Source organism: Anser brachyrhynchus, assembly GCF_964034855.1.
Source record: "Anser brachyrhynchus genome assembly, chromosome: 7".
In the NCBI taxonomy this organism is placed as follows: domain Eukaryota; kingdom Metazoa; phylum Chordata; class Aves; order Anseriformes; family Anatidae; genus Anser; species Anser brachyrhynchus.
This window is the reverse complement of record NC_137701.1, coordinates 13,946,092-13,970,212: the sequence shown is the minus strand read 5'-3', so window position 1 is coordinate 13,970,212 and position 24,121 is coordinate 13,946,092. Positions and strand designations below refer to the sequence as shown.

The 24,121-nt window shown below is 41.3% G+C and overlaps 1 protein-coding gene across 1 annotated transcript; it reads right to left on the bottom strand.

Annotated features, from left to right (window-relative positions):
- Window positions 1-24,008, bottom strand: NOP58 (NOP58 ribonucleoprotein). Its single transcript, XM_080600457.1, has 15 exons — window positions 23,853-24,008; window positions 21,154-21,230; window positions 19,361-19,413; window positions 17,424-17,548; window positions 16,543-16,679; window positions 15,306-15,370; window positions 13,918-14,052; window positions 12,904-13,049; window positions 11,821-11,947; window positions 11,034-11,197; window positions 10,133-10,267; window positions 8,830-8,891; window positions 6,104-6,237; window positions 1,098-1,219; window positions 1-345 (listed from the first exon to the last, which is right to left on the bottom strand). The coding sequence occupies exons 1-15, from the start codon at window positions 23,895-23,897 to the stop codon at window positions 289-291; spliced, it is 1,584 nt and encodes a 527-aa protein (XP_080456583.1). The 5' UTR covers window positions 23,898-24,008; the 3' UTR covers window positions 1-288.
- Between the last annotated feature and the right edge of the window lie 113 nt (window positions 24,009-24,121).

Genomic DNA, 24,121 nt, shown 5'->3' with positions numbered 1-24,121 from the left:
TAAGGTCTCCATAAAAATGTTTTTATTTTTTTTAATCAGTGAAGACTGCATTTGAAAAAAGGATCTACTTGAGCTTTTCAACTAAAGAAACTGCAAAACAACCCAGCAATCCTTCCAAGTAACAGACACACAGGTATCCTGTTCCAGGACAACAGATAACTATCAAATGCATCTCCTTGCCCTCTTGCAATATTGGGAAGTTACAAGTTTTTAGTAAGAGGCTAAAGAAATTTTGTCAGGAAATACTACTCTGAAGCAGCTGTCCCATGGCCTGTGTTTCCCCGTTTCTCAGTCTTCATCCTCATCTTTCGGTTTCTTCTTTTTCTTCTTCTTCTTCTCTGTATTCTGGAAACAAACAAATGTTGCTATGAATCAACTATAATGGAGAAGCAAAGCAACACAGGTAGCTAAGAAACAGAGCTCACTCAAAGCATCCCTGTAGCTGCCACGCTCAGCACAGCGCAATTCAAGAGATGTCTCCTTCCTCTGCTGCTAATAGACTTGATGGTTACAGCACAGTGAGGCCAGGGGGCAAGGGAAGTTGTGCTGTCTGTCACACCGCTGGCAGCTCAGCACTGTGGTCAGTGTACATCAGACAGTGTAGCTGCCCTAATCAAAGGGGAGAAAATTAAATCTGATGTTAAGAACAGAATTTCAGAACTGAGCAATTAGTTTGGCTACAGCATCTACTCTGTTGCTGCTAGGAGACATCAAACAATGCTTCATCTATTCAGCAGGTACAGCCTCTGCTCTGCAGGAGCCCTAAACAATAGAAATGCCTGTGGATAAGCACCAAGGGACCACTGTAGAAGAGGTATAAATAATGAAGACTAAAGTTGGGGGTGTGCTAAGGAAAGGAGAGGAAAGATTCCTGGTGCACGGAGGCACTACAGCCACAAATTTCCCAGACCTTATTTTGGAATGCAAATCTTCTTGGACTTTACAGTGACAGATATTACGAAATAAAGTTGCTAAACAGTAAAACAGTCCTCGTATGCCCTGAGTTACATAGGTAAGAATATTTTCCCCTCACTCCATGTACTTTGAAGGGAATTCATTCCCAAAAACGGTGAAGCAGCTGTGGAATCCTGCCTCACCTCAACTGTGGGGCTGGTGGGTGGTTCCTCAGTCAGTGACTCCTCTTCTTCAGCTTGCTTTTTCTTTTCCTTTTTCTTTTTCTTCTTTTTGACAGGTTCACCCTCGTCTACATCTGCTTCTTCTGTACCACAGAAGGAATAGAAGTGGCAGGTTGTCAGTTATTAGAAGCGTTTAAGGCAAAAGATAAAGCTTTCTAGGAGATGTGAGAAGATGCAATGAAAATATTAAGAAAGAACACAAAAAAATACTCTTCCCCTTTACGTATTTCCATACCTATTTTTTCTCCACTTCTCCCCTGCTTGCATAACTATTCCCTACTGTTATCAAAACATACAGCTACTTAAGATGACTGACAGTGTGACAATACTATTCACCTCTCCTGGCACAAATAGCACTCCTATATGCTGCCTTCAACATTTAAAAACAAGCTTGCATGTTTTATTTGCCTGCCAAATTATCAAGTACTCTTTCTGAAAACAGACTGTCCACAGTTAGGCAAATATTTTCATCGGCATCACAAGAGCAGTAGAAGGACTCAACAATCCACACCAGAAGTGCAATCAGCCAGCAGTAGGTTGTTCTTCACTGATTCCCTTATCTTAGCATTGGAAATCTGCTACGAAGCAGATCAGCAATCTTTTCTTAACTGTTTAGACTGGCAAACACAAAGATCTCTTAATGCTGAACTGACATAAAACATTTAATGCAAGAGCAGAAACTCTGCCCTGGAAGACAGGAATTGAATTATTTATATAAGCTGAGAGGACTGTTAACCCAAGGAGAGATTTACTAATGCTCTCTTACATTTATTTTTCAGAACTGTTCGTCGACAGCTGGCACATCTACTCACAATGGTAGAGACGCTATAATTTACCACCACTCATCTTTCTAAAATATATGCCACAGTCCTACGAACCTCTAGGTAAAGAAAACAAGCAGAAATCACTACCCAGCTGACAGCTTATACAGTAGCCAGGCTGTTACTTTAGTGTACCCAAGTTAAATTTATTTGCACAACTGATTCAGTGCTAGATACCAAATTTCTCAGTATGTAGTACTCATGAGTAAATTCACGATATAGCAACCATTGTCCTGCAGTAGCTGCAAAACCAAGATGCCAAAGCTAGTAGTGTTTATGGTATGTGCAGCTGCTACCAGAGCTGTGAAGCAATTTTTTCAGTGTACTCCCCCCCAAAAACCAGAATCAATTTCCTTTTGAAAGCGTACTCACTTATCACTTACAAAAAGAACAGAAACAAAAACAGTGCTGTTATTTTTAAAACAAGAAAAAAAACACACAACCTCCTAATATTTTAATTATATTGTCACAAGTTTAGTTCCTCAGGGCAGAAATGTGATTATGAGTCAAAAATATACTTCAATCTTTGCCTCCAATATAACCTTCAGATATAGAACGGGCTTCATTGTAGAAAATTTCTAGACATTTCCACAGCAAAATACAGCTAGCTAACACATGAAGGTTTTTGACATTAAAAAAGTGACAGAAGCAAGCCAGCAAAGGATTCCAGATAAAAGAGCTGGTATATATGACCTTAAGTGGATTCTGCCACACACACACATCATTCACAGTGAACAGTGTGCAAGCGTAACGGATTAAAACCATGTAAGAAAAAGTATCCTTACCTCCCTGTATATGACACAGCCAAATAAAAAGTGGCTTAAAAATAAGTCTATCCTACATTAAAGCTATACAGTACGAACAGTACACAAATCACATTTCACTATGCTACACATATTCACTCAGCAGGATTGGTAAGCTAGGCATTTTCAAGCAAAACATTGGGTGGTACCCTGGAAAAAACTTGCTGTTACTCTGTCTTCAAATCTGACACATCAGGCAGTGGAACTTGTCATAATTTACAACCACAGATAATGCACTGCACGCTCACAGGCGCTGTCACTTCTCACAGCTGGCAGCAGACGCCTTCAGAAAGATTTAAGTTGCTGCTTTCTAGCAAAGCTCATTGCAGGACTTCACATATTTGTACCTAGGCAGAATGAGGACAGAGGCTCCAAGGGTGCTGCAGATCTAACAGTTCTAAGTCACTCAAGCCCAGCTGGATTTATGATACACAGCAGTTGACAACAGCTGATACTATCAGGCACTAAGACACAACAGGCAGCACCCAGAAGAGCAGTTTGACTGACAGCCCTGAACAGCACTGGAAATCACTAGCAGTAGTTCCAGTCACCCGTTTTCTACCAGTCTTCTCTAAGCTTTTACATACCAGCATCTAATGCACCCTCCCCTCCTCATGATCCTCCATGCATACAGAATCAAGTCACATAGCCTATCAATAAAGACACCATGTCATAACGTTGCTGGCATTTAAGGTCTTGTGCCTTGCAGTGTTCCCTGCATTAATTTATTTCTATTTGCAACACCTTTTCAAGTGAGTAGCTGCTGCTATATTCTGACACATAAGCTAAGCACTTCACTGGGGGCACTGGCTGGCCCCATTAGTGGTATGCATTCTGTTCAACCACATACGCTTCAGACTCCAACCACAAAAATAATTCCCTTCCCCTACCATTAACACAGATTTGTACTAAAAGACAACTCCTTAAGTAACTTATTTCAGGCACTATCCTTCTGCTTGGTTTCCTTTTAGGTGTAAAAGATGATTTGAAGTCGTGCCTCCCTCCTTAGTGCCCCCACTCGCAGTTCCTATCCAAAGTACTGTCATGCATGCACTCCCAACAGGGAGACAGCAAACACCACATACCACATCTTGCAGTAGCATTCTCATTTCAGGATAGCACAATGCAAAATACTGTTCCCCCTTTACTGTGAATAATAAAGTAATAGTCTGACAAATCACTTTCCAGTGACAGCTTCCCACCTCATTCCTTACCTTCCTCCTGTAATATGAACTGGATCACACTTATCTGGCTAAAGAATTCACTTTTTTCCTGAACTTCTTTTCCACCAGCACCATTTACCATGCAGCTGCACAAACAGCACTGGGAAGGAGGGGGCAGAGACTTCTTACACAACATTGTGTCTGGATGCGTAACCTCTGACCGGAGAAAAGCCTAACAGAGCAATGCACCATAAAGAACAGGGCCAAGAACAGCAGAAATGAAAGGCTTGTGCATATGCAAGTGGACATGCAATATAAATTTCAATGCTGGGTCCTCCTCTGCACTCTCCTGTGTACTGCAGAACTCACTGAACTACTCAACAAAAATTTTGGCTCACCACTACCCCACCAGCATGCTGTGCAAACATATTAACTGGAAAAAGAGCAAGGTCACCGTCTTGTCTAGCCTGTGTCAGGAAAATCCGTGTACTTTGCTGGGTGGTCAAACAAGAACTTGCAAACTTAGTGACAGTGCTATTTTAAAGGGTACAGGAAGACAGGCTGAAAGGATGAGATCTGCATATAGCTGATATGAGGTCAATAAGCTCTCTGGAACTGCTCCTCCCATAGTTTGAAGCATATGGCACACATTAGGAACATAGTTCTAATGCCCAAGTGTCCCAGTAAAATGACCCACTTGATACAAAGAACTGGAGTAAAAACAATAGCTGTGAACCTTTGAAGGATGCCCTACCCTTTCAGGAAGGTTTTTTCAAGTTTTCTGAAATCAAACAGAACAGATTTCAGTAGTTCACCAATATTCTAAACACTGTCTACAGCTCTAGTAATTCCTGGTAGCTCAAGGATAACTGCTAAGCTCCACCAATCCCCTAAACTAAGTGGTAACAATGCTCAAAAAAGCAAAGGAAACAGAAGTTTTCCTCTATAAAAGCATGAACCATTGAACAAAAATAACCTTTTCATACTGTAAGAGACCAGGCTGGAAATGATTGTAATATTTCACCTGCAAGGAGCTCACACCTACAAGATGTCAACACTTTGACAGTGGAAGGGAGGCCCAAGGGAACGATTCTGAGGCTACAGTAAGGGAAATTAGTTCAGAATAATAACAAAAGCAGTGAAAACACCCATGTTCTCCAAAAAACGAATGGGCAAAGTTCAGGCCTCCAAAGTACTCATTTGTCCTTGTTTCATTTTAAGCACGTGAGAACAAGCTGGGGCACACATCTCAGCTTTACAGTACAAAGGATTCTCCCTCTAGTGAAACTTTAATTCTCAGCTAAGTTTAGGTTCCTACAGGTTGCTCCATCCATGTACACTGACACCATAAACCAACTATCAACCAGCATCTGGAAACTTCACCTCAGTTTAAGCTGAGTGTTAAGAGGTTTATAGCCAGCTACCGTGATAGCCTACCTCCAATTTCTCTAGAGCACAGCAGCACAGAGAAAGGCAGAAAGGGAAGGCTTTGACAGTCCCTGCCTCCACGCATGCGCAGTTGACAGAACTGGAAGCAGTTCAAGGTCAGGGTCTCACAAGAAGGACTTAAAGTCCCAAGTTACTGGGTACTCCGCTGATGTAGGAATTATTAGGCCAGCCATTTGGAGATGCTGGAAGTGCACAGAGGAGAAAAGATGTAAAATGTTGGTTGAAGTGAACCACATTACAAAAACCAGAGTGCTTTGTAGTTACAGTCAGCACCTTTCCTCATACAGTATCTCAAGAGAAGGAAAGAACAAGTGTGGCTGCAGCTGTTTTTGTTCCCCAGAGAATAACTGTTCACGTGTCATAAATTCAGACTGAAACTTCGAACTTTGAGTTCTAATGTTCAATGTTTACATGTTGAAACACTTCCTTGCAGGATGAAACAGTATCCTTTAAAGAAAATTTGGGCAAGGTGTTTTTTTTTTTCCACAGAAGCTTTTTTGCTTCTTGATGCTGAAGCCCACTAAAGATGAACTAAACAATGTAAGAAGAACGAGCAGAGCTTTTGCTTTTCAAAGTGTTCTTCTACCCTTACAACTGTTTAAGACTATTATTATTAACACATTATGTCATAACCAAGGAGAGTAACCAGGTATAGTGGCTGGTTGTCAGTGTTAAATCCCACTGCACGATGCACACAGCAATATGCCAGCATCACAGATGCAGCAACTAACCTTTCATCTCCGCTTTGAACTTCTTTGCTTTCACAGCAACCTCTGCCTCCTGTTCTTCCACCTCCTGAATTTTGCGTTTCTTTGAAACAGCAGGAAGCGTAGAGTCACCAGACGGGTCATATACTTTTACTTCACTGCAATGAAAGAAGCAAGATGGTTTAAGTAACAAAGGAGAGCTAGCCCCCAAGGTAAGATCCTGCAGTTGAACATTAGCTTTCCAGCACAACCTCCCAAAAACATTAGCAAATCAATCCTTCTCAGCTAACAAAGCATCTACAGGCAGTCAGGTCCTTTCTTCATCACATGAATTGTTCATCAATCAGTAATCGTGACTACAGGAGATACCCCCATGAAATACAACTATCTGATCTGAACAGAAGATACCAGTTCTGATTTGTATCTGAGACTCTACAGATACACAGCACTTAAATCTCTGATCCTTTGATCTCTTTGCAGCTGAAAGCCTTCCTATCACAGCTGGATAGTTACAAGCACATGGCTCCCCAAAATTTGAAGTCCATACGAGTGTAACCTAAGGCTAACAGATATACAGGATTAAGAGTAGCTTAATTTTTGCTTTTTCTGCACTGCCCCTCCACCATTACATTCAGAGAACACAAGTCAAAAGGAAAGGTAATGGCTCATCTTTGTATCACTGACTTGATGAGACAGACAGATGAATACTTAATCTTTTTGAAACTCCCTCTTCCTAAATATCGTATGTTCCTTTGCTCAGCCTCAAACTTTTCTAAAGGGTGCAGAGAACCAGCTGCTCTGAAACCCAGTGCTCTTCATTCAGACCTTTTCAAGGGCAGTTGAATCATCTAATATCAATAAAGCAGGTGGTTTTTCTTGACTCATTCAGAATTGCTACTCAAGGAGAATGGAGTTCTAGAACAGTAACCCTACACTACTCTACCCCAGCCATGTTCTGAGTATCTACACTTCTCTTAACATAGGAATTTGATGTAGCTACCTTGCACAGGTTACAAATGAAACTGAGACTAGTGATTAGACTGGGAAGTATGTGGTAATGGTAATAGTGCCATCAATTGCTCCTCTAAACATCATAGATTTTTCTTATGGCTATGACCACTACGTATGGCTTTGCAGAAACTGATTACATAGCCTCCTGAAAACACTGGATTCTGTTTCAGTTAAACCCAGGACAGAGCTCAGTGGCTTCCTTGTCATTGTCAAAATCCTACTAATAAATAAATAATAAAAAAATTAGCAAATAAACACACCAAAGATGCATAACACTCCCTTGCATCTTTTTCTAGAAAGCATAAGAACACTTCGCTTGAACCTCATCTCTGCAAGCTACCTGACAATGAGCTTCTGAAACATTACTTTGATGTAGCTAATTCATGCTGAATCTGTAGTTCCATACAAGACTAGGAGATTCTTGCCAATGTCCTTAGAACATTAGCTTAGCCCTTCATACAATCTCCATAAAGCGGTAGTACTGTGACTCTACTACAATGATAATTGGACAGACTTGACTCAGGGTATAGGCACTAACTCTTGTTACAAAGCAGTCGTAACTTTTACAGGAATTCAACCCACTCCTGAAAAAAAAGCAAACAAATGAAAAAACATTCAGAAGTTCCAGAATTCAGTATTGCCTTGAATGCATGAAATGCATTATGTCTTTCCCTTCCAGACAGCCAGACTAAGCCGTACAGCAAGGAGTTATCTTCAGCATCTCTTCTCCCCAAGCCTAGACATGTTTGCAGAACATGCCTAACAGTAGGAACACGTCCCAGCAGAACTTCACAACTCCCCATTTTAGGAGATGAAAAGCCTTCATGTTGTCTCCTCTCCTCCTTAAGCTACTGCCTCCTTATACACCCTGATGCTTCATTTACTGACACATGGTTGTCTTTTCAAAAGCTGCTCCAGAAATCACAGCCGTCACTACACTTTGAGATGCTCAGCACATGGAAATGCAAGTTACAGCCAGCCTTGAGAAAGATGTTTGTTTGGGGACTGCAGACAGGTGCAAAAGTGTTATTTTTTCTAACAGAACTAGCACCAAGCCCCGTTTCTGCAGAGCATGTGCCTTCTCCACACCAAAAATTCACCAGAATGAGAAGGCCAAGTTAAGCAAGATGCCTGCCAACAAATTAAGTGGAAAAACCCAGGTGTCAGAGCTCAGATTAATAACATGTTCCAACCCTTAGACATTCAGCCATTTCAGCTGCAATTTACAGTCATTTCAGGCACCAGAAACTGCTCTATTGCTTAAGATACTGTATTATTATGTATGGGACTTAAGCTTTGTTCAAAATTTTTTTTTCCTAAGAATAATACTAAGCAGGTTTCTAGGGCAGCTTCCAAACATGTCGAAGAAATTTAAATTTTGATTTTCTCAAAATTAACTTATTCAGACTTGCATTAAATAAAGCTGCTACATATTAACTCCCCAACTATTCAACTTTGGGGCTGATGCTGATAGTATTTAACTATGCTTGTTATCTGATAACATCAGTAATTTACTACTAGAAAATCAGGACTGTTTCACCAGTTCACTGGCTTTACAACTGTAAAATGCAGGAACATGGAAATTCCAATTAGTGATGGGACTTGTTATCGGTGTTTAAGAGCAAAGAAAACGTTTTCTGGATCTCAAGGCAACCCAGCCCACAACCAAAAAGCTTCTCAGGAATAAAAACATGAAGAGTTATTTACACTCAGCCAAACTGAAAAGAAAAACCATTCACCTCTTGTTTTGATACTTGTCTGTCCTGGCCAAGGCTTTTCCAGTGCCACTTATTCTTCTTATCTAAAATAAAAATTTAGAAGTGAAAAACAAATTACTCATAATGAAAACAATTCACAACATAAGTTTCACAACCTTTGAAGGGAATTAAAAAAATGGAAAGATAAGCGGCTTTTATTGGTCAGGCTCTGGCGTAACTATATGAGTCTTACACCTGGAAGTAGAATAATGACAGGGAGGCAACCAGGGTGAAAAAGGCATGTCTCTCTCTAATATTGCTCTTCAAGAAGCCAATGCAATTAAAGGGCATCTAGTACAGGATTGAACATATCACAGCTACATGCATCATACCTCTAAATTCACAAGACCAACTCAAATTTGTGCACTTTTTTTTTTTTTTGCAAGGATAATCACATGTCAGGGCAGGTATCTCACTATACCTGGCATATAGCCAACCTTAAAACCACAATACAGGCTCAAAACTTGATTTGGATTAAATTTGCAACTGTCAGGTGATCAGCTGGTGCTTTGGTATTAACAAACCTGTCTCCTTGCTTCTGTTTCCATGGGAAGTATTGCCTCTCATGAAATGTTCAGAGGAGTAGGCAAGTTTTTCTGGATTGTTTCTTTTCTATGCTAGCCATGCCAGCACTACAGCATTAGCATCAGATCTTCTAGCTTAGAAGACTGCACCCAGTCGTAGCTTGCAAGATCACATGCAGAAGGCACACCAGCTAAAAGAGGAAAAATGAACCCTACATTGTTCCAGCATGCTGTGCCAATGGCAACAGATGAAACAGCAGGTAAAGAGAGGCAAGACATATTAGGTGATGGGAGGGTAATGCAGCAATTTGCATCTTCTGTACTGTAAATAACATCTTGCTTTGGCTGCTGAAGACTAAACATCCAGTGTTCAGATTTTGGGGAACAACATGATACCAACCAAAGAGCTTTCTTCTAAGGTGGAAAGGAAGAAGCTATGAAGTAACAATATACCTTTACGATTAATACAGAGATGCAGTAGATTGTAAACAAATGATTTTACTTCCTCAAAATCAAGACTTTTCAGTATAATCTATTTGAAGACAGGCACATAAACAAGAAAAAATGACATACAAACAAAAGGATGCAACAAGCTTACAAACCCTACTGCTCCAGCCAAGGCCGGGAGAGACTACAGAAATACAATGACACTAGCAAAGGCTCTGAAAGCAGTTTACCAGAAAATATGATAGAAACTTAAGAGGTATAGGATTCACATTTTTCAAGAATGTCAGCTTGATGCAGTCCTCTACTGTACTTACCCCCCTCTCTTCCAAATGCCTCAGTCTCGTTTCTACTTTTAATCTGTTCTCAGCTCCCATTTCAGCACTTGTATCCTCTCCAAGGGCATCATAACGAATAGTCAAGGCAGTCTTAGCTGCCAGCATTCGAGAAATCTGTGCAAGGCCAAAATATTAAATGCTAAGACTGAACATAAGGTGATGATTCACTCTGATCTAGAAACCATACCCACAAACAGAAGAATAAAGCAACCATTTACTAGCAATGTTTAATAAAAAAAACAGCATATCATTCTTTAGCACTGAAATACTGTTAATTTAACACCGTATTTTCTTCATAAGGGAGAAACATCCAAACCTAGAAAATTAGTTATATATCTTCCACTCTACCTCAAATTTAGAGGTAGATTGGTAATGAGGTAGAGGTAGATTGGTAGAATGGTAAATTCACCATTAGTTTGAGGTGCAATTTCCAGCTGGACAACTTTCTCCATAATTCAAGACACACCTTCACCCAGCTGTGTTATAAAAGCCTAAGCTCTTTAAAAGCAAGCAACGAAAGTTACTACCTTTAGCAAACAGTACACATTTGATTTTCAAGCAAGACTAAAACCTGTCACAGCTTACATAGTTTACTATCACATGGAAGAAAGTAGTAACATACACATTGAGAAAATTAATGTTACATCACAACTGAGCAGGAATGCATCTGTTGTTACTCAGTTACATTGATGGACAACCCCATTCCCCTTTCCCAACAAGAAAAGATGGCACCCAAAGATTTGTGGGACAGTGGCACTTTGCACATAATCACAAAGCACAGGAGAGCAGGCCATGGAAAGAGCCTCAATGTGAAGCTCAAACAATCAACAGACTTACATGCTTCAAAAAAGCCAACCCCGTCAACTGTTCTGCAACTCACCTTCCCTTTGTTTTTTGCAGTGGTTTGTCCCACCAGAGAAGCATGATAGATAAGGCCAAATTTAGGTGTGTCCCGCTTAGTCTTCAGTGCTCTGAAGAGTGCCTTCTCAGCACCTAGTATCTGAACCGTTGAAGCTGGATGTTTTGCCAGATTCAAGAGGGAACCTAGAAGGAGGTGACACAGAGGTAGTGATTTATCAGAGAATCAGCTAAACAAGCAGGATGCTAGACTCCTGAAGTATTCAAAAGCAGCAAGCTCAGAGCCATCTGTTTCTCTAAGAGCTGCTTCATGCTCATTTCCTGAAGGACAGGTAAGCCATTTCAATCTTTCATGCTTAAATTAACTATCTTGGTTCAATTTCAGCAATAGAAAAAGAAGGCTGATTCAATAAAACATACTCCTGGCAGCAATAATGCATCAATCACACAACCGAAGCATAGATAACCAAAATAAGGCTGCTAATTTGAGATGGTCTGACTGTAAAAGCTTAAAGCCAGCTTTTCACTATTTTATCTCAATAGTTACTGCACTATGAGCAGGGAGCTCAGTGTCTCAGAAGAGGTAGTGACTTAAGTTGCCCTCATATTCCAAAGAGAATTCAGGCCAACCAAGAACTACATCATCACAGACTACTACCAAACCAAGCTCATGCTGGTATTCTCAAGACTCCTCAAGAACCGCCTTCCCTTTAACAAGAGGTGTTCATCGGGGCCTTGCATAATGCTGTTAGCTGACAAGCTCCTCAAAGAAAACCTCTGATGAGGTCAACTAAGCCAGTATGACCCACCTGCATGAGCAATTAGCCTTGCTCCAACCAGTTCACCCACCATGACAGTGAGATTAGGAGCAATGGCCATCATTCTGTTCTTCAGGTAGTCATACAGCTGTGTCCGATACTCGGAGATTTCAATCACCTGGCACAGACAGAGGTTGGTTACAGGAATCAGTATTAGCTGACAGACAAATCTAAGAGGTAAATGTATCGAAAGAAGAAGTGCTGAGAATTCTAACCAATGAGGCTAACGGTGCAAACCACAGACAGACAAGAACCACAGTTATAGAAAGCTTTATACAGGGCGTATTCCCAGAGCAGAGCTCCATCCATGAAGTACATTGGATCTGTATTGCTCATTCCCTTATACAACTTATTTTCTCAGCAAAGCTCCTGACAAAGGAGCTGACAACATGCCAAAGACAGCGAAGCAGAACAAAAACACTTAGTAAGGACATTTTCTTTAGGACAAAATCTTTCGAACATTTAGTTTTCACATAAATCTTTGCCACCATTCTCTTGAAATAGGATAAATGCTCTGTACTTCTCCTGTACAAATACACACAATTAGAACACACACAAAAAAGCAGCCCAGTCTAGACCAAGAACAGGAACTCACTACTCCTAACCCTGCCACTCCCTGGTAAAGTCACACAGGGATCCAATTGGCACCACTAAAGTCAGGAGGAATTCACATGCAATACAAATGAAAGCGGGATAGGGCTCCTAATTATTTTTGGACTTCAGTGCTCCACTTTTAACCCAGGGTTTATGACCTAACTTCAAAACTGATAGGTTAAAAACAGGCTGTACAGTACTATTCTTCCAAGGGCTTAAAACACCACCAAAATCCCACTCAAAAGTAAGACTACCACTTTCAGAAGACTTCATGCCGGTATCATCAGTCTGAGATGGCTCAGATGAGGTAGTGACTGTGCACCCTCATGTTTGTACATCAGGAGAGCAACAACATAGGAATCATCACTGCCATCACAACTATGTTAGAAAGGCCCTGGGAAAATCTCTCCTTGGCAGAAGAGGCTCTAATATGGTTAACTAACACGGAGTTCCTACTGCTATTCATATACACGCACATACCTGATCACAGAGATGGATTATGTTGTTTATATCTTCTTCTGATACTTCTGTCCCCATGGAAATCTCGGCGGCAGCTTTCACATCCTCTTCAATCTCCTCTGGTAGGATGTCAGAAACATCAGAGGAGGCAAAATTTCTTCTGTCTCCTGCAGGGGACAGATGAAATCATGTTTGCACTGGGGGCAACATGAACAAGTACAAAAAGAACAGAAACAGACAAAGATAAAAGGCCAAGATAATACACAGTGAGGCAAGTCTGCCATCATCTTATTCTAAACTCCCAAAACATGTGTTAATGTTCAGACTTTATTTATACTATCTGAGAATGGTTAGAAAGATTAAATTTGGAACTAGAAAAAAAGACTTTGTTTTGTAACACTAAACACTTCACCTTTTCAGTAGCTGATTGCTGCAAAATTTTCAGTCAAGATTAACAAAGGAAGAATACCAGGAAGCGAGCAGTCATTTACAACTCACCAGGCCTAAGTAATTCTTCCTACAATCAGAAAAAGAAGTTCCCTTAAAACCACAAGTTTTTCTCTTAACTGCTAAATTCTTATTAAAAGAAAAAATTATGCAAAATACATGCCTAAGAGGAAAAGCAAGGGTCCAAAATAACATATTCACTATTCTTTCTGTTCTAACGAAAAAATATAGCAGCTGTAGTCTCAGAGAACAGCCACAAAGAGGCAGTGACTCTCTTGACATCAGTGTTTGGCAGCTAATTTCCAAAATGATGTGCTGACTAATTGTGATTCTAAGAATACAAGCTGGTGGTCCATGAAAAACTGGCTGGTCATTTGCTACTAGTTTTCTATTAAGCTTCAGAATTCTAAGTTGCATCAAGATACAGACAGCATACGCTACTTTTCTGCTAGCCTGTTCTTGATAACAGGATTGTGTATGTGATCATGACTCGCTAGATGAGTGAGTGGCTGGTCTACAAATCTCTGTCATAATGCATCGCATACTAACATGAAACATACTCCAGGCTCATGCCTCCTTATTACTCACCAACTTTCCGCACGCATTTACAATACGTTAGGTTATCGGTGATGATTTTACCCAGCTCAGGGAAGTGCCAACCATACCATTCCCTACAGCGCATAATATAGTTATTCAGTTCTTTGTCCAAGTCATCAAGAAGTGCTAAGAGAAAGAAGAATGGACTTCTGTTTCTTAAATGTAATCTAAAAATGGAAAACTCTTAAATCAACAAATTTAAATAATGTAAAGGGCAGTAACAAAAGTATTTTATCCTTATAAAGACTGGAATGAAACACAAGCTGCAGTATGTTAGAAGTCCTAACTCTTCAGAGAACTGCATAATCTTAGGCACAATATTGTAGAAATATTAGAATTCCCCTGAGTGCAGCCTGAAAGTTTCATCACTGGGACCATCTTGGACAACAGACTCCTTTAACAGCTGTAAAGCATATTCTCCTGAAAGGAGGGCAGGAGCTAGCGTGACTTTTCCTCTTAGCACCACCCACACAAGATTGATGCAAAAATCATCCATCTAATAAACTTTATAGAAAAAGCCTGTAATGGTGAGAAACTGATCTTGTATTCAGTTACTTGACTGTAATAAGCCCTTTAATTGCCTTTATAAATATATCCGACAAATCCAACAGGCTCACCAGTTACCAGATATGATCGATAACTGGATTTACGACATCAGCGTAACACCCACAGCATATATCGCTACAGAGCCCTGAGGCTAAAATATTTCCCTCTAACATAATACCAACATTCCCATCTGTTGTCTCAGTGGTAGTGACGAAGGAGCTGAATTAAATCATTATTTTCAGCTTAACTATGTTTCATCATTGACAACAGTCTGGGAATTAGTATTCCAAACAGGATTTCTCACTACTACTTCACAGCAAGTATACTGATTATGATGCTGATGTCTTCAAGGTAAGATGAGGAATGGGCTTTCCTAACTGTGTTTACAATTTCAGACTTTTCCATTAGGAAATCAAGGACATGAAATACAGCACTAAATACTGCAGTGTTTTTTATGTGTCTAATGTTGTCCTCTATGCAAGCTACCACCAAAATGAAGACTCAGAAAATCCTGACTGTGGGGCCCTGACACTCTCCCAAAACTACTCAGAGGCAAGGCATGTTGGAAAGCAAAGTCCTCAGAGGGCTGAACACTGCTTGCTAATCTCTATGCTAAGAAAATGGACATCAGTTTACTGTATCACCCTAACAATGTCTCTGCTTGTGGCAAACCCTATTAAGAAAACAAACCTTAAGCCTAGCTGAACACAACTACCCAATTTACTGACAAATGCTAGGAGGAAATTGACAGCAATACTTTTCTGTAACTATTGTAAAGAAGTCAGCTATCTTAAGCTGAATCCATTAATAATTTAAGCTCTAAATATACTTACAAATTGCCTGGACGATCATGGTATCTACTTTGTCTGGGCTGAATTTCAACTTGTATCGGGAAAGGCTGGGGAAAACAAAAGTACAGTTTCATCAGCCTCCTGACATCCCACCACAAAGCATGCCCTACCTGTTCCTATTTTACAGGAGCATGGCTGCCCATACATTCATTCATACCAGCTCAATTTTATCCCACTGACCACTCTCATCTGTGACCAGCGGCCAAGCCCTGCTGACACAGGCTTTCACAACAGCTGTGACATGTGTACATGCACATATGCTACAAGCAAGGTGAAAGGGAAAGCTAAGGCTATCTGTACCACATGCACCAGAGTGAACGCCAACACTAAGGCAGGACATTTCCTGTTCTTGGTTTCTTTCTGCATGGTTCCCCACAAAAGCTACCTGTCAACAGCACTTCTGGTCCTGCAGTGGTTGGAGGTTATCCACAAAATGCTACTGACCCAGCAGCGAATACCAGCAATGCTAGTAAGAGAAGAAACTTGCTAGAACAGATTCTCACTGTTTGAAAAAGCCTATAACCATTTGGCTTTCCATGTATGTTTAAAAATTTTCAGTATACTACATTAAAGCACGATAACACTGAGGACTTGCATATTCAAAGTACTTTTTCAATATTAATGCCTATTTTCAAGGCATCCAAACAGCAAAAAACACTTTTTTTAAAGAATTAGCTACACCACAGCAGTTCTCTAATTTGCCAATGGCTAACAGAAAAAGGTCATGTCAGAATATGGATTAAAAGCTACTCATGAATGTTTGACCCTGTGCTGATCCAACAGTTCTGTATTTAACTACTTCTCCACTAAACCTAACAAGATAACGATGCAGAGAGGGGAAAGACATTATGTAACGTATATATGACAGTGTAAATTAGCAAATCACATTCCTCCCCTGTCTCTAAGTGGCAACAGAATTTTAAACAAACCATATACGGCTTGTTTTAATGGTTGAAACTGCTACAGAGACATTTCAAACCAAGTCCTATAGCACACAACATGCAAAAGGAAGCTATCAACTGACTTTGGGAGAGGTTGATGCGTTTCTTTAAGAGTGTGAGTGCAAATCTTTATAAAACAAAACTCCAGATACAAATGCATATTGACTTAGAGTGAATATTAGGCCATGTTGTGCACTCAGACACTTCAAGTATAACATGGCCAAGGACATAGGAGTGGGGAAAACATGGGATGAAATAAAGGTGTTCTAGGAACTCACCTGTGTGCGAGACCCAGACACATCGCTGCCATCTCTCGAGAAGGAAGGCCTGTAATAAGCCCTTCAATCTGTGAACGGATTCCTCTCATCAGCTCTGTAACCATTGGGCTGTGTATACAACTCAAATTCAACTTATCCTGCAGAGTAGAAATCAGTGATCCAAGTCAATGATGACAACTGCATTCCTCCAAAGCCTTTCTTCCAGTAGCCTTATCTTATTAAAATTGGCTTTCCCGCTACCATTCTATGGTCACTTGACAGGCCCAGTCGTCTTTGATGCTCAAGGCACCCTCAGTGCTCAACACTGTAACAACCACAAGTTTGAAGGGGAAATTTACAGTTAAGGCTCTATCTGCTATGTAGACACCAGAAGTGAAGACTAAAGATTTTACAGTTTACTAGAAAGAGATTGGCTACAGAGAGAAAATCCAAAGATAGGCTGTTCAGATTTTTAGGTTTTGAGTTCTTTAGGTTTTGGGGTCTTTTTCAGAGCACAAAACTGAGTAATTATTTCACTGTCCTTGGTGGTATTCACTTCAACATGGAATCCTACTCTTTTTGCATCCCACACCAATCTCCTAAGACATGATGAGAACAGGGTCAGAATAAAAGTCTCTGGAACAGGCAGCATTCAGACTCAAGACAAGAACCTAGGACTTGACACCTAGGAGATATCAGAAAAAGCAGACCACCTCTACTGTACTTATTCCTTCCTCTGGTAGACAAGAGCTGAAGGACACATTTGATCACAAGGATCTTCCATACCACAAACAAAACATCCGCAACATGTTCCCTTGTTAATAACTTTAAAATCTCTGCAACCTGTCTGCAAGGTTTCAGTAGCATGAGACAAAGAGAAGAATGGCAAAGTCATTTATCACCTTTATGACACCCCCAAGTTTGGCATCTGCTACAGCCAACTGCTCATGAGCATCTTTTGCCACTATCTTCTTCAGAATTTTCTTCAAGTTCTTGCTGAGCTTGCCTTCTACAAGAGCTGTGGATGCTGTAGAAAAACAAAAGACCAGAGATGCAGTTTCCTTCCCCTCCTAAAACCTGTAACAATAGGACCCCTAACTTAGTGCTTTTATTTTGACTGCCCGCAACAGCTCTAGTCTGAACTGCAATACTACTTTGCTATAAAATAGCTAAAATCAATAAAAGAAAATTGTACCCTTGCCCTTTTGAAGGCCTAAATCAAGAACCCTTCTCCCAGTTGCCTCACCTTTCACCATGTGTTTTCAGTTTCATTTCTTTCAATATTTTTTAAGGAACTTTACAAGTACATCACATGCTTTAGATACAGGTTTCACATTTCAGAAAGCAAGGTTTTAAGGGAACATTTTGTGTGTGATTTAATTAACCAACCATATTCCAGGTCCCTTAATCCACAGCCACAATATCTTAAATTGAGTAACAGCTTATTTGCATCCTCTGATGATGATAACCTACTATCCATCAAAGCCCAACAAAGAACAATGCCAAGCACACTGACTGGGAAGTCAGACGCAGACCCTTTTAATACACACTATGCAGACTAAAGAATTTTAAAGGGACTTTTTTGTACTCAAGTATTAATAGATCTGTAAAAGCTTTACAATCCCACACAATATATTTTAAGACAGCACTTATACAACTCTCTCTGCAGGTCAGCTTTGTGCTCCACTGAACTGTGATTGATGTAACATCTTCATCATAGTATATATAGCAGAAGCCAATGATTTTTGACTTCCAGAACCTTAATGAAATGTAAGGGTAAAAATCTAAGTGCTGTGTTCGGATTCCTCCTTCCTCTCATCCGTTCTATAATGCAGATAAGTCATGAAGCTTTCAAGCTAGCCAATAATTCCTAAGCCACTTAAAACAGGCAGATCATTTTCCCTTCAAAATAAATGTGACATAGGTAGTCTGAGTAGTCTCCCCCCTTTCCCAAATAAACCACAAACTCTACTACTTTGCTTCAGTTTTGCTTTTTTTAAAACCCTGACAGTACACGATCTGAACCTAAAACTAAGAACCAACATACTCCAAAAAAACATACCAGGTAGAGAAAAACATACAGCAGCTTCAATCTCAGCTGTTTTCCTTGTGTGTATAGCATCTCCATTTTTAAACTGCTTCCTTACCTTCCATCATAAGCTATCCCTGCTACATCTGAATATGAAGATCCTTTCTTTGATAGTGTGACATTTAACATCCACTTACAGAAGTCATACAGTAACAGTGAATTCAGCAGTAAGAATCATGCCATCCCTGAACGATTAGCTGACTCTTTTATTATTTGTGTTCAAACCAGTCTGCAGTGTCAAGTATTTGAGTGTTTAAAGAGTAAAAAAAAAAAGTGAAGGCCTTATATTCAACAAACTGCTGAAATTCCTTGAAGTGCAATACAAGCAGTTTTTGCAAAAAAAACAGGAATAACATGTCCATAAAACAAGAGCATTTGTAATAATATATGTACTCTGATATCTGTCTGTTGTCTCAGTGGTAGTGACGAAATGCTGATCCATATCACTTACATTCAGTTCCAACAAGAATCCATCATTGACAACAGACTACATACATCAGTCAAACTTCTACATGGTGCTCATCAGGAAACTACTTGGGCAATAATGGCACAATTAAGTTTGTTTTCTCGTGTCTCTGCTACACTACAGACTGAGTGGATGCCATCAAAACAACAAAAACAGTTGCCTTTGAAAAAAAGAAGTATGATCTAAAAACTAAGCAAAGGAAAAAAAAGGACAGAGGTAAGTAATGAATGAACTAGCGTGTGACGGGTTTGGTTTTGGTAAGAACAGTATTAACTCTCACTTACCAGCAAGAGCTTCTGTTGTGTCCTGAAACTTTTCAAAGTGTTTCAGCTTTACTCTACGGAAGAGAAAAATACATGTGTGTAAACAAATGTACACAAAACAGATGCTAGAATTAACTTTGTTTCTCCTGTCCCCACTATTGCAGTCTTACAGACAAGACGGGAACTGTAAGAGAACAAGAAATCAATATCCAGACCCTCAAAAAGGAGGGAGAGCAATAAACCTGCAATAAGCCTGATGTAACTTTTCAGCTGCGTCCCATAAGCTATTTTTCAAGGAGTAATTTTGATTTAGCATTTCTAATTAAGATGAACACAATCGGAAAACCTAAGCCACCTTTTCATTTTGTAGTTCATAATTAAGGACAGATACCAACCATCTGAATTTCAAGACAGCAGCACCCTGATTAAGTAGGTGTCACTGCTGACTGATGATACTATCTTCCCACTCATCTTCAAAAGGGAACCTTCTGCCTCTGCAAGCAGCCCAGATTTAACTTGCTTTTCAACCAAATACACCTTCAAAGACTTTAAAAGTGAACCCATTCATTGCCCATGAATCCTCAAATCCTCCCTTGTAATTAATTACATGTTAGAACACAAGTTTTGAGTTGAGCTTAAAACAAACAACTAGCAAACAGAAAATGCTTTCATGCCCAAACTGCTGACCAGAGCAAAATCATACAAAAGGTGTTTAAACACACTGTGCCAGCTCCTTAGGCTCAAATTCCTTCTCCCCCTCACATAATCTGTGGTGTTGATATCTAGAGCTACAGTTAAGAAGCTATCACAATCCAGTAAATTCCTTGTCAGGGACAGGCATTTGACTAATCCAGTTCTGATTAACCACTGCTCTTTGTGAGTCAAGTATCTGCAGAAGAAGCAAGGTCACAGATAAAGCTGAATGCTAGAGCTAAGAACTCAAGCCCAACAAAAGCTCCAGGCTTATTTTGATGCCTTTTCATAAACACGTGAAATACAGGAACTAACTCGATCGGAGCATAGATCCATTAAGAGCCACATCCTCTCTAGCAAGGGGCCAAGATGATGTTTCCAAGACAAGAATAACAACACTACAAACAGACGGATGTGGGATATTCTGTCCTCTCCTCTAAATACTCTTCCAGAGCAGGGTAAATCCGAAATGCAAGGCATAGCTTGTTCAGAGGTATCTGTTCTAACCAGGGCTGGTTAGAAGTTTTCCAGTAAAAACACCCTATACGGACTTGGCAGGAATTCACCATTGTTCCCAATCTTAGAATGATTTGCTAGAAAGGCCAGCTTGGTCACCAGACACTGCAACCCCTGTGCAGCTGCTCACTGACACTAACAGTCACTGATGGCACAGGCAACAAGACTAACTCTCAATTTACAGAAGGATTCACATGTTCTTAGTGTCAGATGGGTTAAATATTTTTTTTTTCAAGAATTTCCTGTGAGCACAAAAATCTTATTTCAGCCAGTTTCAGCATTACAAACTCACATATTCTCGTCACAGCATCCAAGTCTCCTTACAATACTGTTCAACTTTTTGCTTCGGTGGTATATGGTAATAGCTTCTGCAGCTAAATTACACTGCAAATTAAAAAATATATATTTCCTTCACCCACTTTGATATTGCACCTAAAGTTTGTCTCAGTATCTAATTTCACATTACTGTTGCTCACAGTGTTTAAGTTTTACAATACTGAAAAATGAAAATCAATACTTCTTTCTGAACCTCAGATGTGCAGAACTACACAGGCAGTCACGTCCTTCCAAAAGCCAAGCTGCCACCCCCACATAAGGCTGCTTACATTTTGTTTGCTTTTTCAGGAGTTTCAAATTCTTTCCATAAACTGTCAACTTCTTGGAGCTTTTTCTCATTCAGAACCTGTAGACAAAACAAAAACAAAACAACAGTTATATTTAAAGCATTTCTGAACAACTTTCAAACCTGCATTCAGCACAGAAGACCTGAAACAGATTTATAGCATACCCAACTACTGGAATTTAATTCAACAAATTCGGTTAATTCAACTGTGATTTCCAGTTTCACCATTCTCTCTCAGCATCTTTATCTTTAGAGTTACATCCAGAATACAACAATATTTACAGTGTTAAATTTACTTTCAACTGCACTACAGAAGTTGCTCAATAATGTCTGGGCTCTTCTGAACCCGCACCATCAAAGCAAAGCCCTCTCCTTGTTTATCAAAGCCGGGCTTGCTCTACCACTTACAAGACTCATTCACAACCCCAGTGACCCAAAACCAAACCTGCCTCTACTTTGGGAAAATACAAATATGTCTGGGACACCTCACAGGAAGGAGTGATCCCACAAGTTATTGTCATGAATTTGAGCTAACCCAAGGAAGAAAAAGGACGTGTCTAGATGGATGACTTTTCACCACAGCTCAGTAATCAAACGAGCCAAAAATTACTTAAGAAGCTGCAATGGCTTAATCCCATCTCTGGTCAAAGGGGATCTCCTTCCAGTTTTTAAACAGCAGAAGAATAACAATTACAGTCCTAGATCCTACACACATTTCATAAAATGCCAAATGTACTGCAAATTCCTAGAAAAGTGCTCAGGGGAACAACATGGACAAGATCTTTACAACATTATGTTCTTTAATACCACAGTCAAAAACATTGCGGTTTTGTCACTGCAACTTAGATCCAACACAATTGCAATTTGACTCAGTGCAGTGTAAAAAATTGTTCCAGGGATTACAAGATTCTGCTCCCTTGCAGATTTTTAAACCCAGGTCAGAGGAGGCTGTATTAAAGTGAATTAGTAGTTGAGCAAGTAAACACAGTAACTCATCTCACATAGGACACTGAGGCACAAAAAGCCCTCTGGACAAATCTTCCTTTGCCCAGCCTGTTGACTCTCTGCTCCAATTTGTCCTTCCTATCCCGAAGATGACAGAATTGTCACCTTCTATGAACAGACATGGACACATAGAGACAAATACATACAAGCTGCTGAATTGAGGTCGCTAGCATATAAAAATTATGGCTGCCTAGGGACATTTTAGGTACCGCATGATAGCAAGACTCATTGGGAAGAGCCCTCTGAGATCTGGAACATGGTTACGCCATTTGCCCTTACTCTTTAGACTCTTTATTCCTCTGATAAGAGCAACATCTATAAGGGAATATCTGAGAGCTACCCTGGTTCAAGAGGAAGATAGTACTTGACCACCAAAACATAAAGGCGGAGCACAGTTATACTAGCTATGGATACCTGTGGGTACTGCTGAAAATGGGAGTGGGTGACCACAACTATTTCCAGAGTTTCAGAAGCCCAAATTCTGTCCAGCCCTCAAGCAATTAAAAAATAAACAAAACAGCAGCAATTATCTCTAGAGGCTGCTTTAAAAATGAAAAAAAGCAAATTGAATCTAAACTCTACAGGTAATACTTTGATACAGAATTAACGTACAAATATAACCACATAAATTTGTAACTACTGTGTGTAGGAAAAGAAAGCTCTCTCTGCCCCACAGACATGCAGCGTGGCTATGACTCTCCATGTCTGGCATCAGCAGCTGCTAACAGAACCAGAATGGAAAAACAAAGCATGTCTCAAAACATGTATTTTAACAAAATACTATGTATGCTCAGATCCAGCAGACGGTTCCCAGCTCTACCGCAATCTAAGCCAGACACCATTTGCAGCCCGCTCTCTCAGACAGGAAGTGTTTAAAGCCTGCTTGTGAGCGCTGCTGCTTGCTGCCTGGTGCCCTCTAGCTGCCTCGCACACACACCACAGCCAGGCCCCTGAGCCCCAGCTGCTGACATCTGCAGCCGTCTGCTTCAGCACTTCTGCAGAAAGACTTCTGCATTTCTCTTTGCGCACCTCCTCTTACCTTTGCTTTATGTCGACTTTAGCTTCACAGATTATAATACGGGCTGTTTTCAGCCCCTCCTGTAGAGTCACAAAGAAGAACCACAAAACATCCCGAGTTGGAATGGACCCAAAAGGGTCAATGAATCCAGCTCCTGGCTCCTCACAGGACCAAACAAAAATCAGACCATGTGTCTGAAAGCGTTGCCCAAACACTCCTTGAACTCCAGCAGGCTCAGTGCCGTGCCGACTGCCCTGGCGAGCCTGTCCCAGTGCCCGACCACCCTCTAGGTGCAGAACCTTTCCCCAGCACCCAGGCTGACCCTCCCCTGTCCCAGCTCCATGCCGTCCCCTCGGGTCCTGTCGCTGTCCCCAGAGAGCAGAGCTCAGCGCCTGCCCCTCCGCTCCCCTCGTGAGAGAGCTGCAGGCCGCCATGAGGCCTCCCCTCGGCCTGCTCTGAGCTGAGCAAACCAAGGGGCCTCAGCTGCCTCTCGCACACCTCAACCCCCAGCCCCTTCACCGCCCGCTCCGCCGTTCTCCCGCGCCCTCCGCGGCTCGCGTGTGGGGACGCCGGTGGCCGGGCCGCACGGCCGCCCCCCAACCCCTCCCGTCTGGGCGCAGGACCCGGCCCGCGGCTCGCCCCCCGGCAGCTGCCCGCACCTTGAAGATGGCGTACCCGGCGGCGGTCTCGAACAGCACCAGCATGCTGGCGGCGGCGCGGCCACGTGCGCGAGCGGCGCGGGCCCGTACCGCGGGCTGAGCGGGCGCGCGGCGGAAGGGGCGGGGCGGGGGAAGCGGCCCCGCCGGAAGCGCTCCCGCCGGAGGGGGAAACGCTGCGCGCTCCCGCGGGACACGTGGCTGGCGGGCGGGCGGGAGCGCGCGCGGCGCCGCTGCCACCTACCGGCTGCGGAGCGCCTGCAGCGTGCCCG